The following is a 17,413-nucleotide window of genomic DNA, read 5'->3' as shown; positions in this document are numbered from 1 at the left end:
TCTTTCAATCTTTTAATCCAAAATATCAATCACCATATTTGAAATCCCCCAAGTTGTATCTATTTTTTAAGGTTTATGTCTCCACTAAACATTTCTTCATTAGGACTTCTTCCAGTAATTAAGCATTTCCAAAAGAAGAATCTCATAACTTCTAACATCTCCTTTTCTTCATATTCCAACCCCATATCCATACTCTTCATTACTAACTCACACATTAACTTCTAACTCTAAATCTTACTACTTTCTCACAACTTCAACATTTTTTTGGGTACTTATATTCAGGTTGAATTAGTATTACTCAAAGTTGGGTTAGAAGTGTAAATCTTAATGCAAAGCAAGTTGAATCAAAACTGTAAGTACCTGGTGGGTTGTTGCCAATAGATCCTCTTAACCCACTAGTAATGCTCTGAGTACATTACTTGGCTTTAAATCACAATGAACCACAGGAGTTTCTAATCCATGGTGAAGTACTCCATTATTGCTGCTGCTACATCTAAAGCTATGTCTATTCTTCATTTCAGAGTCAGCCATGGTTCTGTTCTGATCTGCCACTTCCTTTTCTGTGTAGCCAAGTTTCCAAGTTTCCATTTAGCATAAATTCCAAAATCAAGGCAAGCACTGAGGATCTTTACAAGGTTTCGATAACTTGTGTTTCTGAATACTTCACATTCGATAAGAAATCCATTTGTTCCAAGTCTATTACTTTAATGGCAATTGAAGGTCTGTCTCTCGTTACACCTTTGTAAACGGATCCGAAACTCCCCTTTCCGATTAAATTTTCATTGCCGAAATCCCCCGTCGCATGTTTCAATTTATAGTATGAATATTGTGTTTGATTCCTTTCGAATAGACATGATCAAGTACTCAAGATTCAAGCAATTGCCTATTATGCTTGGAATGGGCTCGGAGAGTTAATTGTTGGCAACATCAAACTGTTGAACCATCGATAACTTGTCAATTTGAGAAGGCAAGTGACCTGTAAAATTGTTGAATGAAACATTGAATATTAAAAGAGTTTTAAAGTTAAATATCTCATCGGGTAAGTTTCCAATTAACCCGTTTTCTGAAATATAAAAAATGGTGAGACGCTCACAGTTTGTTAAACTTGGAGGAATTTTGCCACCTAAGTTGTTGTCATTAACTGTGAATTGAGATGGCTCACTTAGATTACCAAATGTTTCTGGAATGAAGCCTGAAAGAAAATTGGATTTTAAAGACAATATCTGCAAATTCTTGAGGTTTTCTAATGGAAAAGGAATGTTCCCTGTGAAGGAATTTGTAAGGAAGGATACAGAAATGAGACCAACCAAATTTCCTATTTCTTCAGGAATGGTTCCACTAAACTGGTTTTCTGCTATTAGAAGCGTATAGAGTTGAGTTAACCAATTTCCAATGGACCGTGGAAGCTGACACGTGAGTGAATTTGTGGCCACAGACAACACTTTCAGGCTAGTTGAATTGGTAAGTGAAGTAATAAAATTGAGACCTTCCATTCCATCGCTTTGTTAGATAATTAATTTCAAAGCTTAGAAACTGAATTTTCTCTAGCTTCCAAAGTGAAGGAATTTCTCCTGAAATCTGGTTTTTTAACAAGTCAAATCTTTGGAGAGGGGAGGCTTTAGAAAGTGATTCAGGAATTTGGCCATAAAAAAGATTTCCTCCAAAATACGCAATAGAAAAACTACTCAGTGCAGTGAACAAATTAGATGGAAGTTTACCAAAAACTGATATTATTCAACATATACAAAGAAGAAATGTTTCAGTTGGTTGGGAAAACCGCCAGAGATTTTGTTATCCTCAAGTTATAAATACCATAGTCGATTGAGACGGCCCATTTCAAGTGGGATTGGACCCTCTAAATTATTTTAAATTAGATTAAACTTGTTGAGAGAAGATGGGTTACCAAATGAAGAAGGGATGGTTCGTGAGAAGTTATTTTGGCCAAGGTTCAAATCTTCATGTTCTGATAAAGTGATAAGCTAGAGCTACCCAAGTCAAACGGAATTCTACCATGAATTTCATTCTCATAAACATCAATGACACGAAGCCTCAAACATCGACTCAAAGATGGCGGAATGGTTCCATGAAGACCGTTGGAACTCAAGTTCAAGACTCTAATCGAAAAAGACGATCAATCTCCACTGGAATTCTCTTAGAGAAGTTGTTGCTTTGCAGCTCAAGAATGCAAAGAAATGAAAGGTTGCTGACGGTGAGGTGAGGAGAAATTGGTCCAATGAGTGAGTGATTTCCATGTTGGAGACCGATGATACAACGCTTGACAAAATTGAAGAGGACTCCATGCCACTTGGAGAAGGAATATAAGTGTTTGGATGCCAAGAATCCAAGACGCCATGTGGGTGGTCGACAATGAGTGAAGATTTGAATGAAAGCAAAGCTTCCTTATCAGTGGTATTGTCTAAGTGAGGATAAAGAGCAGCTTGAGGATTCTAATGACATATAGAAAGTAATGACAAATGAAAAATATTATAAAATTGAAAGAACCCATGGAAGGAAAGAACGTGTATAATTATTTGGTGCAGACTTTGGAATTGGAGGAGACTTAAGACCCTATGAAATTTAAAGATAGTTGAAGCCGAGAAACTATTAATTGGTGTAGACTTTGGAATAGGAGGAGCATGTGACAGATTAACCTAGTGGCAAAAACGTATATCTATACCTATACCATACCTTTTAAATAAGATGAAGACTACACATGTGCAGGTTGTGGAAAATCTATTCTAAACTACTTATTATGAACTACCTATGAAAGAATGACTTCTTAGGTCAATTATAACAACTTTGATGATTAATTTACACAGCTGCTTGTACCACAACAAGCACTACAACAACTGTTGAAGCGATTAATATTTGAAAACATAGAGGTATTAAGGACAAAGAAATGGCTAAACCTATGAATTTATTTGTGGTGGACTTTGGAATGAATGAGAGGAGACTTAAAATAGTGCAGGTAACAAATTAACCTATGATCAAAAGATTGTATACCACATCCTATGGGTAAGACGAAGACTAAACATGCAATGAGCTTACAGAGGAATGATTTTCTAGGGCCATTTGTAACTCTATGATAACTATAGGTGTTGGGGGCAAAGATACTGGTAAGATGGAGACTAGACATGCTATTGTGAGATGCACATTATGATCATCGTATACAAGAATAATGTTTTAAGTCAATTTGTAAGTACTCCATCAAAAGTTGAAGTCGCTCATTTCTATTTGATATACCTTTAGTTATGAAATTATATCTTGTTTTATATTCTAAAGATTACGTTGAAAAAAATGTTATCAATTGTTTAAACACATACATTAATCACAAATAGAATAAAAAAATAATAACATATAGAAAAAAAAATAAATGAAAAAATAATTTGGAAGTACTGATGTCCTACAATATGTTGCTCTTATTAGACCATCAATTAAGAATACCAAATTCAACATTCATTTGCTTTCACAATGTAACGAAAGGATATATCGAAAGTGGATTACGTGTAACATAAAATAAAAACTAATTATTTATACCAAAATTAATTATTGATGATAAGAAATCAGTAGGTGCACCCAGACATCCCAATCAGATTGGCACAATCCTTAGCACCCTCATCATCTAACTTATCCCAACAAATATATTGAATATAAAATTGTAACATACATTGTCATAGTCATTTACATATGTGCTTTCTGAACTATAATCAATAGAGTTCCAGTACATGTCATATACACTAAGATAAAATAAAAAAAGAAAATGAATTGATTTGACATGTTCCACGTTGAGGGAGGATGTGATGCCAAAAACCAAGCGACCAAATCTGCAGAATTTTGAATTCAATCAGTGAACCCCTAATATCAAATTCTAAAACCAGTTCGACAACAACCAAGAAAATGAGATAGATTTAAATATATTACAAAGAGAACTAGTTCCTTACCCTCAAGTTCGAATACTCCACAAGCAAAGTGATTAAACTTAGCTGAATGTTCTTAAGATGCCAACCTGAATCAAGAATTGCAAAAAGAAGGTAATTAGACTCAATTTCTGTTGAAAGAAAAGTCTAAGCTTTAATCATCAAAAACTTCCTTAAACCACCTACAAACTACGACTTAAATAACCTCTCAGTAAAATCCCAATGCATTGCAAAAATGTTGAAAAAAAAAATATTAAAATTACATCATAGTTACTGAATTAAAATCTGATTAATAATATAATGTTTGGTCGGTTCATATAATTATGATTAATTGAAGTAAAAAAAATGTTGAATGTGATTAAGAACATATTAGGTGTAAATAATAAAAATTATTAATTTGAAGGTGTTCAAACTCACATGTATATGTGGAATACATATCCACAATGTAGTTGGTGATCATAGTCTGAAATACCACTCATTATCATAATTCAAACCATCTTCAACGTTTGGTAGTTCCACGTCGTTGCATGGTTCAATTCCATCTTCAATCTCGTTTGCAAATATTAAGTAACTATTTGACAAATCTTGAAAACATGATTCTATTTGTGTTGTTGGACTATGAGAAAAATTATAAAAAAATTTAGTTTAAAATATGCATCGTTAAAAAAAAATGCATCAACAAAATTATCATGTACTCGTTAGGCATGAACATAATATAATTAAGAATAACTTTTAACGATCAAAATTAATTAAAATTATACATACCATTCAATAGGAGCATTGGTGCAACATTCGTTATACAAGTCAACCATAGCTTCATTCAATGCAACATTTGATACACCTTGAAAACATGATTCCATTTGTGTTGTTGGACTATGAGAAAAAAAAAAATAGTTTAAGAACATGTGTTAAAAGAAATGCATCGACAAAATTAACATGTGTTCGTTAGACATGATAATTTAAAATAACTTTTAACGATCAAAATTAATTAAAATTGTACATACCATTCAGTATGAGCACTGATGCAACCTTCGTGCTGCAAGTTATCCACAACTTCATTCGATGCAACATTTGATAAACTTTGAAAACATGATGCCATTTGTGTTGTTGGACTATGAGGGAAAAAAAAGTTAATTTAAGAACATGCATCAACAAAATTAACATATACTTGTTAGCTAGGCATGAACAAAATATAATAAAGAATAACTTTTAACGATCAAAACTTCTTAAAATTGTACATACCATCCAATAGTCGTAGCATCGATACAACAGTCTTTCTGTGAGTCAACCACAGCTTCCTCTTGTAGTTTCATGCGTTTGTGGTTCTGATTATCTACATGCATACTTGTCATTGGCCAATTATTATTTGATGCTCGTCTTTTGTTTGAGGCCATGACCATTTTTTCTGTTTTGACTATCTTTTTCCGAATCATACAAAGCACATAGGAATCATGCCACCCTTCTGGTAAGATAGATGGATTGAGGGTATACTCATACATAATCCATGTACAATCCTCTTTTACTTGAGATTTCTCATATCGAAACCGTTTCATAGTGCCAAGGAGGAGATTATCAATAATTGAAGAAAACACTTGTTGAGGTTTGTTCTCACCACTCCAGGTGCCACCATTAGCACCAACCTTTCGGATGATACGAGATTTCTTTTTTTGGAGAGTGGTGAAGAAATAGATATCTTGGTTATCAACCCCTCTACATTGTTGCCATATTTGAGAGGGTTCTTGAGTGTAAAGATCGATCACCGGCAACACAAGTGGAGGAGCTTGTCCTCCCAAAACTTTGTTGTAGAGATAGTAACCCAACAGTTCTTCCTCCGTGGGACAAAAGACGTAACCCACGGGAATCAAGCTTGGATCCATTCTGATCAATAAATAAAACAAAGAAAAAAAGGTTTTAGAGAAATGAATACAAAGAGAGGAACGATGAGGGAAAAAGAAAAGAAGAAAGAAAGAGAGCTAATTACGTATCGAGAAGGAGCTAGCTTTTTTAGGATTTGAATGAATTATACACACAACAAAAAAAAAAAAAGTATATAACAAACAGTTATTTTTACTAAATAAACTAAATTATTTTTAAAACTAAACTAACAGATAAGATTTTTAGGAAATTGTACCTAATTTACTTTTTAAATTACAAATTTGACTCTCAAACATTTTTGTTCACTAGATTATGAGTTCTAGTTTCTATTTAGTCATTAGGTTTCAAAATGTTACATATCTTATGTGTTTATGCTTTTTCCCCAAAGAAAATGGATGTATCTCAAACTTGGCAAACATTTACTTTTCTTGATAATTTTGATTTGTTGTTTGAATTTTTTCATTCTAAATCTTAAAATGAAAGTTTTGAGGACTTGGCTAATTTGATTACTGCCATGACTATCATCTTATGCCTACCTTGGTGTGGGTCCATTACCATCAGTCCTTGCAACCTTCATATTTCTTAGAATTACTAATTCACTAATGCCTAAGATACACTGCTCTTTCAAATTGTACATTGTGGGAAGCGCGACAAGTTCTGGAAATCATAGTTGGGTTTTCCTTAAAGATATTTTTGCTAGGAATTTATCATCTGCTTCTATTTATGAGGTGTGCGAATTTCACTTTTGTTCCATATGAGAAGTGTCCAAAATGGAAAATAACATTATTTATTGCGTGTATGGTGCAAGGTCCTACTGAATGGATAATTCAATATGCATCTAGTATCTCCTCCTTTCTTTACCCCTAGATGATGTAATATTAAATTTAACTTCATCCTTTAGTTTAAACTTTTGGGTCAAATGTTCAGGGATGATTTAACATATTTGAATAGTTCTCTATTCACGTAAACCACATGTTAATGTTATTGCTTTCAACTAATTCATTTGCAGACTATTCTATTGGTGCCCCTTCTTCCTTTTGGAGTGTTGTAGCTTGGCTCTTTAGCACTTGGGTGTGTGTCATCAAAAGTTTCCTTACTCCTTCAAATGTTAAGTCTATTGATTGTTTAAAGAACTCCTAGAGTGTAATACTTTGAGAAACAATAATTTGATTCCTCCCCACCTAATTAAATTCTACCAATATTCATGTTATACTCGGCTTTAATTTCTTATCCTATTGAATCTCAGGTTACCAAAAATGTTACACATCTCATAAAAGAAGAATGAAATTAAAAAGGGGCGGAAAAGAAAATAATAATAAAATATGACGGAAAAAAATTGAAAAAAAAACGTAAACTTGGGCGGGAATTTTATTTAATATTGAAATTCTTCTAATTTAAAATTATCTAAATAAAAACTCTTTTTTAATCATTTAGAAAATTTGTTATAGTTTGTTTTATTCTTTTCAAACTTTCAGAAATTAATTAATGATTTTATAAGGTTTTATAATAACTGAATTATATCACTTTCTTTAAAATAAAAAATGGCGGGAAAAAATTAAAAAAAAATGGGCGGGAATAATTAAAAATAAAAATAAAAAAAACGGCGGGAAAATAAAAAAAAAATAAAAACAGCGGGAATAAAAATAATACAATAAGAATAAAATGGCACAGAAAAATTTTAAAAATAGCGGGAAAAAATAATAAACAAATAAAATGGCGGGTAAAACTTTATAAAAAAAGAAATAGCGGAAAAGAAAAATCAAAGAAAAGAAGATACATAAACGATATAAAGGTGAAAACGAGGAAAGGTAAGCTAAGTTACGTACCGAGAAGAAGCGGTGGTGGAGGAAGGCCGGCGACGATGGAGAATCGATAGACGAAGGTGCGTCGATATACGCAAAGAAGAGATCAAGGTGTATAGAGAACGGAGAAGTTTAATAAAAAGAAAGTAGTATTAATAATTAGATCATATCTTGGGTATCCTTTTATAAGAGTTAAATTGAGTTCTCTAATTATTTATTTATTATTTTAAAATACTTATATTTGTTTAACTGATTTTAATAACTAAAATTTCATAAAGTTTAATTATTAAATATTAAAATTCAATTTAACCGAAGATAAAAAAGTTTGATTTCTTTTTGGGAATGTAATACAAGAAATGTAGTGATTGCCTCCCTTTTAATTCAAAATTTAATGGCAGATCGACTGAAGTTGTCAATTCTTCGATCTTTTATGTCTTGTTAGTTACTTTCAAAGTAGATTTTAATTTTATTTTTTGTTTCAGTTAGAATGCAAATGGGTGATTATGGATTATAAGTAGCAAATTAATTGGTACTAAATATCTTCAAACAGAACAAAAGTTTCACTTTTAACTTCTATTAAAAGAATTCCAATTGGGTATGTTATTAAAGTTTTGATTTTAGTTAGAACTCTGTTGCTCCATAACTAACTACCAAATCATATAAATATTTCAAGGATAGTCAATTTCGTTATTGTTCTTTGCTACATTCTAATCAAGCGATAATAAAATTATATGGAGAATTCTATTGTTCTTTAATCTTTGACGAGTCTTCTAGAATTGAAAATTTTTCAAAATGAAGTTAGGAAAGACTTTTCGAATGAATGATATCAAATAAATAAAATATTTGTCTCATAAAATGACATGCTCTGTATAAACAAGTTTAACTAAATTAAAATTTATATCTTATAATAACAGTTAATGAATGCCTTACAAAAATTTATCATAATAATATGCTAAAATGAGTCTAGCTAGAATGTGAATAACTAATATTTATATTTTTAATTAATTTAGTTCTTCTTATTGCATACAGTGGGTTAAACAAATGAAATATGGACATAAAATGCTGTGTTTGAATTTCTTATAACGGAGGTGTAACGCTTTCAAAGAGATGACAATCTCTGATGTGGACTTTCACTTGTCCATCTATGCTATTTTTATCGTGAACGATGTTACAACACTGTCTTCGTGGTGCCTGCACATTCAATAATGATTTAAATCTATTAGCCGAAGTTCAATAATACTCTTAGACTAAATTCAGAAACTATGGTATGAGTACTAAAATATATGTGTAAGTGTGTATTTTGTTTACCTGGCTCCACAGACGACGGTCGAACTCCAACGCAGAGACATTGAAAAACTCAACAGCCAAAGCAGGAGCGTAATCAGGGCGGTCACAACTAGCCTCCTCCACATACCTCTGGTAGGTGGTCAATGTCTGCCACCGACGGTTGCCCAATCTCTCTGCCGAATTCAAGAAATAAAGAATCGGTCTTTGACACGGGTCAGAGCTTACGGGTTGGGTATCGAAAGTGAAGGGTTCATTGCTATTTGTCCTCCATGTTTGGTAAGTGAGAAATGCAGTTTCCATTTCTTTGGCAGTGACCAGCCTTGGATATAACTGAACACTGTAGCCCCATGATATAGAAACAGACCAATTCCAAACCGTGTCGTAGCAAAAAGTGTGTTGAAGGGCTCGACTTGGGTCCGTTTCATAAGCTTTGTGGAGTTTCTTGAGCGAGTCAGGTTGGGTCATGGTTGGGAATATGGTCTGCACATAGTCTAGGTGGTGGAGCGACACTAACGGCGCTATTGGATGTGCAGCTAATATTCCATATGGGTTTCCTCTTATGTCCAACTGTTTATTACCAAATCACAACCCATTACTTTAATTAACATAATGCTTTTTAATTCTTTAAAATTTCTATTCCTAAACTTTCAATCTTAGCATCATAATTTTAATCATATATTACATTTTATTTAAATAAATTTATATGTATCTTTAAATAAATTTAGACGTGATACACATAGTTTTTTTAGTTTATAAGTTGCATAAGATAGTTAAGATACATCAAACTAAGCTTAGGATTTAAATTAATGCTAGTTTTGTATAGGTTTACATAATTAATTTTGGGCATAGGTTACCACCAAAGTATTAAAAAATTCCTTAAAAATCTCTACTACCCATAATTATTATGCTATTGTTGGGAGAAAATTGGGACAACAGTTTGGTATAGATTATTGTATATGAATTCATAGTTTTTTAATGCATAAAATTTTAGGTGCATTGAGGTTCTTTTTATTAACACAGTACACTTACTTGATTTTTGTGTCTTTTAAAAGTGCATATACATGTGTTTCTTGAATACTGTCAATAATAAATGTTAGAATGAAAATGAGGAGATACCTGGTGGAAGCCATGCTCTTTGGTGAGTGGAACACCAATCTCGGAGATGCAGCCCTGAATCTTTTGATCGGAGCCATACATATGAGCATAGCGATTGATGCAACCATCTAAAATTTGAACGAGCACGGTGGCAAGAGGGTAGCTAATGGCGAATCCACCACCGCCGTAGGCCATGGTGTAAGAATGAACTACATCTTGTTCCACGCTCTCGGAATTAGCTCCAATATAGTACATTTGATTGTGATCGTATCTACCCAACATATCTATTAAATTCTCCATGAAGAATACTGTATCATCATCTCCCATCACGAACCACCTTACATTTTCCAACCCCATTTCATATGTCTCCTTGATTATCCTAGCCACTCTGATTGCAGATCGAAAACCGTACCTGTTAATAATATGCATACAAATGTGATTAAATACTTACTCGTAAATTACACATTTACCTCCCATAACATATAATCATTTTCGTGAAATTTGAATCATATCTCTTAGTCATTCGGTTGTTAGTTGATCTATATTTGTTTTGGAAAAAAAAATTATTTATATTTTAATGATCTCCCAAATGATTTCTCAAGCTGATCTCAAGCAAGGGAGAACTAGAATATATAATTGAATGATTAAATACTACAATAATTTATCGGTTCAAGTTTGAGTTCAATTCATGTTCAAACCCTCTAATTGCAGATCAAGATATAATCAAATATTAGCATCTCACTCCCTCACCCTATGATTATTATTTTAGCTATTGAGTTGAGTAGTGATTTTAATCGTACCAGCAAGTGTAGTTGAATTTCGAGGTGTCATCGGAGACTCTGTAGGGTGGAGAGGATTCCGGCCAAGAAAATTCCGGCTTTTCTTCAATCCAAACAAATCCACGAGTAACGTTCTTCTTCCACCAGAGCTCGCAGTAATGGCGTCGCTCGTTCCACGTCTTGACGGAGCCACCAATGCCAAAAACAAGATGAGAAATATTCGTCGGTTGTTCTCCGGCATCGAAAGCCTTCATCTTACGGTGGTTTGAATACCGGTGTGCATTATAACAGCCACGACAAGTGGAGTTCTGGTCAGAAAAAGTAAGGTAAAAGAAGAGAGAAAAAGAAGCTACGACGGAGAGAACGAGAACAGCTTTAAGAAGAGGAGAAAATACATCAATCGGCCTTAAGACAAAAAATTTGAAAGGTTTTAATGAATTTTGAATGGACATTTTGATTGTTTGAATTCAGAATGAAAATTTGGTAATGAGAAAGAAAATTGAGAAGAAGAAAGGGAAAGAAATATGAGAAATAATGGGTTTGGAGTTGTAACGTGTGTGCTCGTAGTTATGTTCATGATCGTGCCACATTCATTCATATTAAAAAAAGGGGTTTGATTCTTTTATTATTATTAATTTTGTAAAGTGTTTTTTAATAAAAATTTATTTAAAAAAAGTGAATGCGTTGTTAGAAAAATTAGGCCAAAAATAATGTGGATGTTCAAATGAAATTGGTTGCGACAAATATTGACCTTATTTATGATTTTAAATGGATTAGTTGCGAAATTATTGATTATTTCGTCTTTGTTTAGATGGTAAATATCTTCCCAAATAAGGCATCGTATCTTTCAAATTCTTTTACCCAAATTTAAATTATCTAAATTTCATTTTATTTTATGCTTCCATATTTAGAATTATTGTCTAAAATGAATTTATCTTTTTCTACTTTTATACTTTTGGTCACTTTCCTTCCTTGATTATTTTATTTGAATAAGCTCAAACTCAGGTTAAAATGGAAGGATTGAAAGTTATAGTAAAACATACCTAAATTTGTGAGACTTCCCTCTTTTACCTCCAATGATAAATTTATTAAAAAAAGTATGAGTAATATCTATTGTATTGTAACAGCTGTGTCATGTATACTTTGTCATGATCCTAAGGAGTGATGGTCTCAAAGGGATTGCAAGGTCTGATACGGACGTTGACCACACTCTCCACTCCACCGCCGGCGCCATTGCTTCTTGTACCATTCACCACCTGCCAACATTGTCTACATGGAGCCTTCCATAATCCTTTTTATATATATATAAAAGAAAGAAAGAAAAATAATGCCGGCTTTATCTTTAATTTTAAAATTAAATTACTAATTTTATCGTTTTGTTATTCTTAGATTAAAAATATATAATTTAATGAAGAATTAATGTAAATAACAAAATTGTTGAAGAAATGTTTTCAAAAACGTAGTAAAATTGTTGATTTTGATATTGATGTTATTATTACGTTCCATCTTAATCTTGCAAGTCTTTCACTTATTTTCAGTAATTTCTTTCTTCCAACGTTAAAACTTTTGGCATACTTTTATATACCAAGAGTTGAATCGAAGTCCCTAATTGCCTATTTGTACCTGGCCACCGTCCGGTTCGGAGCTTCGACCGGGTCCAGCAAAAATAGGATCGGTATCTGGTATGGGTCTAACTGGACCGACCGGGTGTTGAAAGTCTGAAAGCTTTTCTTCATGTATTTGGGGGTGGCCAGCCATGGGTAGAGCTGGACGGTGTAACCCCACGAGACCGAAATGGACCAATTACGAGCCGAGTCGTAACAGAAGCTCTGTTGCAGGGTCTGATCTGGGTCGAGGTCGTAGTCTGATTTTAAAGCCCTTAAGGACTCGATTTGGGTCATTGTTGGTAAAATGGGGGGAAGTAGTCGACGTGGTGGAGTGATACCAATGGATCCGTTGGGTGCGCTGCCAATAAACCGTATTGGCTTCCTCGAATATCCACCTCCAAATTCGTCACACACTCAATTTTAGTTTTCATATACTGTTCAATGTTCACTCTATGTATAATTTATAATAGTAAAAATATATATACAATTTATAATAGGTACAAAAATTCATCATTCAGTTTTTTCTTTGTTCATTCCTTAGATTTTTGTCTATTTAATCTAAAATTTGTATTTTGTAGGGCGTAAAACTGAAAATAAAATAACTCATCAAACAGTTATAAAATTTTGAAGAATTGTTCAATAAAATGGGAAGTTTATACTTGTTTGAAAATATTTGATGAGTTTTGGGATTACTATAACTTTACGTGAATTTTAGAAAATTTTAGCTAAGTTTAGAAAAAAATGAACTAATATGGAGAGAAGAAAGACTTGGAGAAGAGAAGACTGAGTTGATGGAAGGCAGTGTTTAGTCAATGGGGACACCAATTACCGTAACGCAAGCATGTACTTTCTGATCTCCACCCTACAGACTACATCTGATAATTGTGATCGTATTTCCCCAAAACGTTAACCAAATTCTCCACAAAGAAAACGGTGTCATCATCGCCCATCACAAACCACCGCACATTCTCCAACCCCAATTCGAAAGCTCTCCTCCACGATGATCCTCGCCAGCCCTGATGGCTGACCTGGAGCCGTACCAGCAGGTGTAGCTGAAATCCAACGTGTCGGCTGAGACTCTTTAAGGTGGGGAGGTGGTGGGCCACGTGGCGTTGGGCTTCTCGTCCACCCATACAAATACCCACGTGTGATGTTAGCGTAGCTTCCACGTCCATAGCTCGCAGTAGCTTTGATGCTTTTTCCATATCTTGGTGGACCGCGCTATCCCGAAGAGGATGTGGGATATGTTCATCGGCGAATCCGGAGACCACGGTGGAAGTTGGGGCAGTTATTGAGTGGTTTGAGGGTGAAGGAAAAGAGGAGGGAAAGAAAAGCTATGCACCAAAAACAAAACGCAAGTGAGATTTTCAAGAATAATTTACTGGATTTTACTGAATTCTCATTCAGAATCTTCATTGTGTTTGTACAAAAATGAAATCCTCCTTCATACAGGTAATATACTAAAAAAAAAAAAGAAAATTATTATTATTGGATCACTAAGGTTTTATCGGGCTTCCATCGAAATTCTGGGCCGTGAACCAGGTAGTTTAGTTTTGTGGACCATCTCATTTCGGCTCTGTTTTTGTTTTCATTTTCTTTTCATTTATTTCAATTGTAATATCACTTTGACATCAACAAGTATATCTATTTTAAATTTAGCATACCGGTTAAACTAATATACTCTTTTTCTAATGTATATCAGTCTACTTACATTCTTTACTATTGGTAGTAAGAAGTTTATCATTTATGCACCTGATATAAGCCATAATTTTAATTGTGCATGGTAGAAGATTTTTTTTTTTTTTTTTTTTTTTGTCATTTTGATATGGAAATGTTTTCATTCAATCAGTTCCATTTTGGTGATATGATGGCCTGGATCTTATTGTATTAATTGTGTATCAACTAGTATAACCAATGTAAAGTTCAGCTTGTTATGTTGTTTGAAATTTTGACCTAACTTTGATGCATGGTGTAAGTTATGGGGTGGGATGCGGCTAATTTTTGTTACTCGTTGTTGCGCGCTCGTAGCTTCCGTTGTGATGCTCTCAATCATGGAACTAAAGATTCAATGTGGGATACCACTGTTTTTAATTTCACACATGAGATAGAAGAAGACAAGAGGATGAAAAAAGGAAGGATTCAAATCTTTATTGACACTTAATCATAGAGGTAGATTATTGACATTTCATTTAGTATGTCTATATCCATCAAACAAGGTCTATTATCCAAACGGAATATAAATAAATAACATGTTGATCATCCTTTTACCAGAAATTTAAAATTTTCAAACGCATCATAAATGGTTTTATTCCATGTATAGTAAAATATAGTTTGGAATAAATGAATTATTATTGAGGACAGAAATAATAATGAGAAAACAAAGTTGGAATGATGGTATGTCTGTATCCCCATAATATATTATAACACAAAACGAGTAAGAAAAACGACATCAAACGCCCATGTGCTTCACTGCTCTTCCATAAACCCTAATTCCAACCTCTCTCACTCTCTCTCTTTCTGTTTACATATACATCCATTAATTACTCACAAACCCTTAAACCAATGTCATTGCTCCTCCAATACATCATCTAGGTAATATATCTAGTAATATGTGTTGGTTTTAACAAAATATTAAATATATAGTTGTTTCGTGTGTTGAAAAAGTTCAGAAAATTGATGGCTTAGAATAGTGTAGAAAGAGTGCTTATAACTCTAGTTTTATATTATTCCTATAAAAAACGCTTTTATTTTAGATGTGCCAACTTTAGTTAAATTTCATTTTATATTCTCTATCTTGAAATTGAGAGCGTATTCTTGTAATCGAAAGTCAGAGAGGAATTTTTTTGTCCATGGTTCTTCTTCAGTTTGAAGTTTTCCATTATGTAGTAGAGGTGGAAGTTTTGCTAAACAGTACAGGATATACTTCCTTCCTTAAACATTTTATATCATATGTCAATTCATGATATATTATTTAATTTTATATAGATCCTACATAATTTCAAACAATATCTTTTCTTTATATTGTTACGGTACAACCGAAGTTCCAGAAATTTATTTGGTGTTATATAGTATATATGATGTCTGGGTTTCCCTCTTTAGTAAATAATAGCCTCTCTCTCTCTCTCTTGAGGGTTCAGTGTGCAGAGAAAAATAGAAAGAGACCCACGTCGTGGTCAAGTGAAGGGCCCTTGGGGGGAGGTTGGAGGCAGCCATGCATTAACACACATCCCTTCACTTCCTTTGCCTTTAATAATGGTAATGGTAATGGCAATGACAATGCATAAATTCCATTCCTTGTTTTGTTTTGATATGAGTTTCCGTCAATAATTCAATTTCAAAACCCTCTTTTCATCATTACTTCTCAATTTCTGCCCTATAACTATTCCACTTTATTATTGCCTTGTTCCATCACCAAAACCCTTAGCTTTCTCAATATATATATACAAAATCAATTTTCCCCTCATGTCCTCCCACTATATTCCCTGCCTCTCCCTCTCTACCCTCTTTATTCCTTTACAATATCTTGTCATAAGTTTCACTTATTATTCCCCATGTCAATATATATTTGAAAATCTCTGCCTACTCATTAATTCTCATCAGCAAAAATGACTTTTTTTAGTTGAACAATAAGAGAGGGAGATTTAATCATTTGACCTTTTACACCATAATATCATGAGTCATATCAAGTTGGGTTGTTTGCAAATATATTAATTTTGTAGAGTGCCCTGTTGTAAATGATGTACTTATAGCATTATTTTGTCTAGTGTGTTTATAATAGGATTTATATATATATCTTGATTGATTATATATTAAATAATCATGGTTCTTTTCTTTAAAAAAAACGTAATCATTGATTGGAGGTTACTTAAATGTTAGTTCAACTATCTTATATACGTCATTAACTCAAAAATTGAGGTTCAAATTTTGTATTTTTCTTTAAATTAAACAAAGATAAATGAATATTGTAAAAGATTTATCATCGTGCATATTTGGTTAAGTACTATTTGATGTTGAAATTAATGCAATAATGTTAGTTTTAGAGATTTTACTATATGATTACCATCTCAAGTCGTTTCTTTTTTAGTGTGTAAGATCAAACTCATATTTTATCTAGTAGTTTCTTTGTTTTATTATCAAGTGTCTTTTAAAAATCAAAATGAGAATATCATTGTGACAACAAAGGAATCTTCATGCTTTATTTGAGTATACAATCAAAATATTCAAATCCATCTATTGTTGATTAATATTTTACCCTAAATGCTAAAAAAAAATACATAATATGATTGAATTGATGCTTATTAGGTGTGATCCAAATACATCTTATCTTTTCACACCCATATGTACATTTGTCAAACAACATACATATTTAAAATATATTGTGGGATGGTATATAAAATACATGATGCTCACATAAAAAACAAGCTAGAAGGCAAGGAGATGTGTTGGGAAAATTGTCATGATGCATGACATTCTCTTAATATGAATTAAAAACCAAAAAAAAAAAAAAGGTACAAACAAACATCTTATAATATAATAATATGTGGAAGGAGGACTACTTGATTGTATTGATTCCAAGAGTGGGTGGCAGAGTTTTGGATGGATTATATTTGAAAGAGAGAAGAAGAAAAATGATATGGATGAATTGAGATAATATAAACAGAATAACATAGAAAAGGGAATGAATGTTGTGATTTAATCTGACTCTCTTTCTGCCTTACTTCTGTTTCTTTGCTCTCAATGTATTCTAATTAATTGCACTTCAAATTCTTTGAACCTTAAACCCTTTTTAATTTTACCTAATACACATTTTCTTTTTTCAAAATTTATTGGAATATTTAGGGTTAATAGTCACATTCGTATTAAATAAATAATTCTTCTCTTTTTTTACATAAATGAAATTATATAAACAGTGATTTAGATCTAAATTTTGTCCATTTTCTATCTTCTTACACAAATTTGTTGCATCCTAGTTTATCAATAATACTAATTAAGTCATCTTCAATAATATATAAGAACGGTTTATATATGAGATTAGTCTACCTGATCGATCA

The 17,413-nt window shown here is 32.7% G+C and overlaps 1 protein-coding gene and 1 pseudogene across 1 annotated transcript; both read right to left on the bottom strand.

The window, feature by feature from the left end:
* Nucleotides 1–8,558: 8,558 nt before the first annotated feature.
* LOC101203954 lies at nt 8,559–11,261 on the bottom strand. The gene is made up of 4 exons (XM_011654538.2): nt 10,777–11,261; nt 9,998–10,388; nt 8,903–9,448; nt 8,559–8,785 (listed from the first exon to the last, which is right to left on the bottom strand). Exons 1-4 carry the CDS (start codon nt 11,205–11,207, stop codon nt 8,672–8,674), a joined length of 1,482 nt encoding a protein of 493 aa, XP_011652840.2. The 5' UTR covers nt 11,208–11,261; the 3' UTR covers nt 8,559–8,671.
* Nucleotides 11,262–12,368: 1,107 nt separating this feature from the next.
* On the bottom strand, nt 12,369–14,106 carry LOC105435126 (annotated as a pseudogene).
* Between the last annotated feature and the right edge of the window lie 3,307 nt (nt 14,107–17,413).

Source organism: Cucumis sativus, chromosome 3, assembly GCF_000004075.3.
Source record: "Cucumis sativus cultivar 9930 chromosome 3, Cucumber_9930_V3, whole genome shotgun sequence".
Classification (NCBI taxonomy): Eukaryota; Viridiplantae; Streptophyta; class Magnoliopsida; order Cucurbitales; family Cucurbitaceae; genus Cucumis; species Cucumis sativus.
This window is presented reverse-complemented; position numbering and strand designations above follow the sequence as displayed.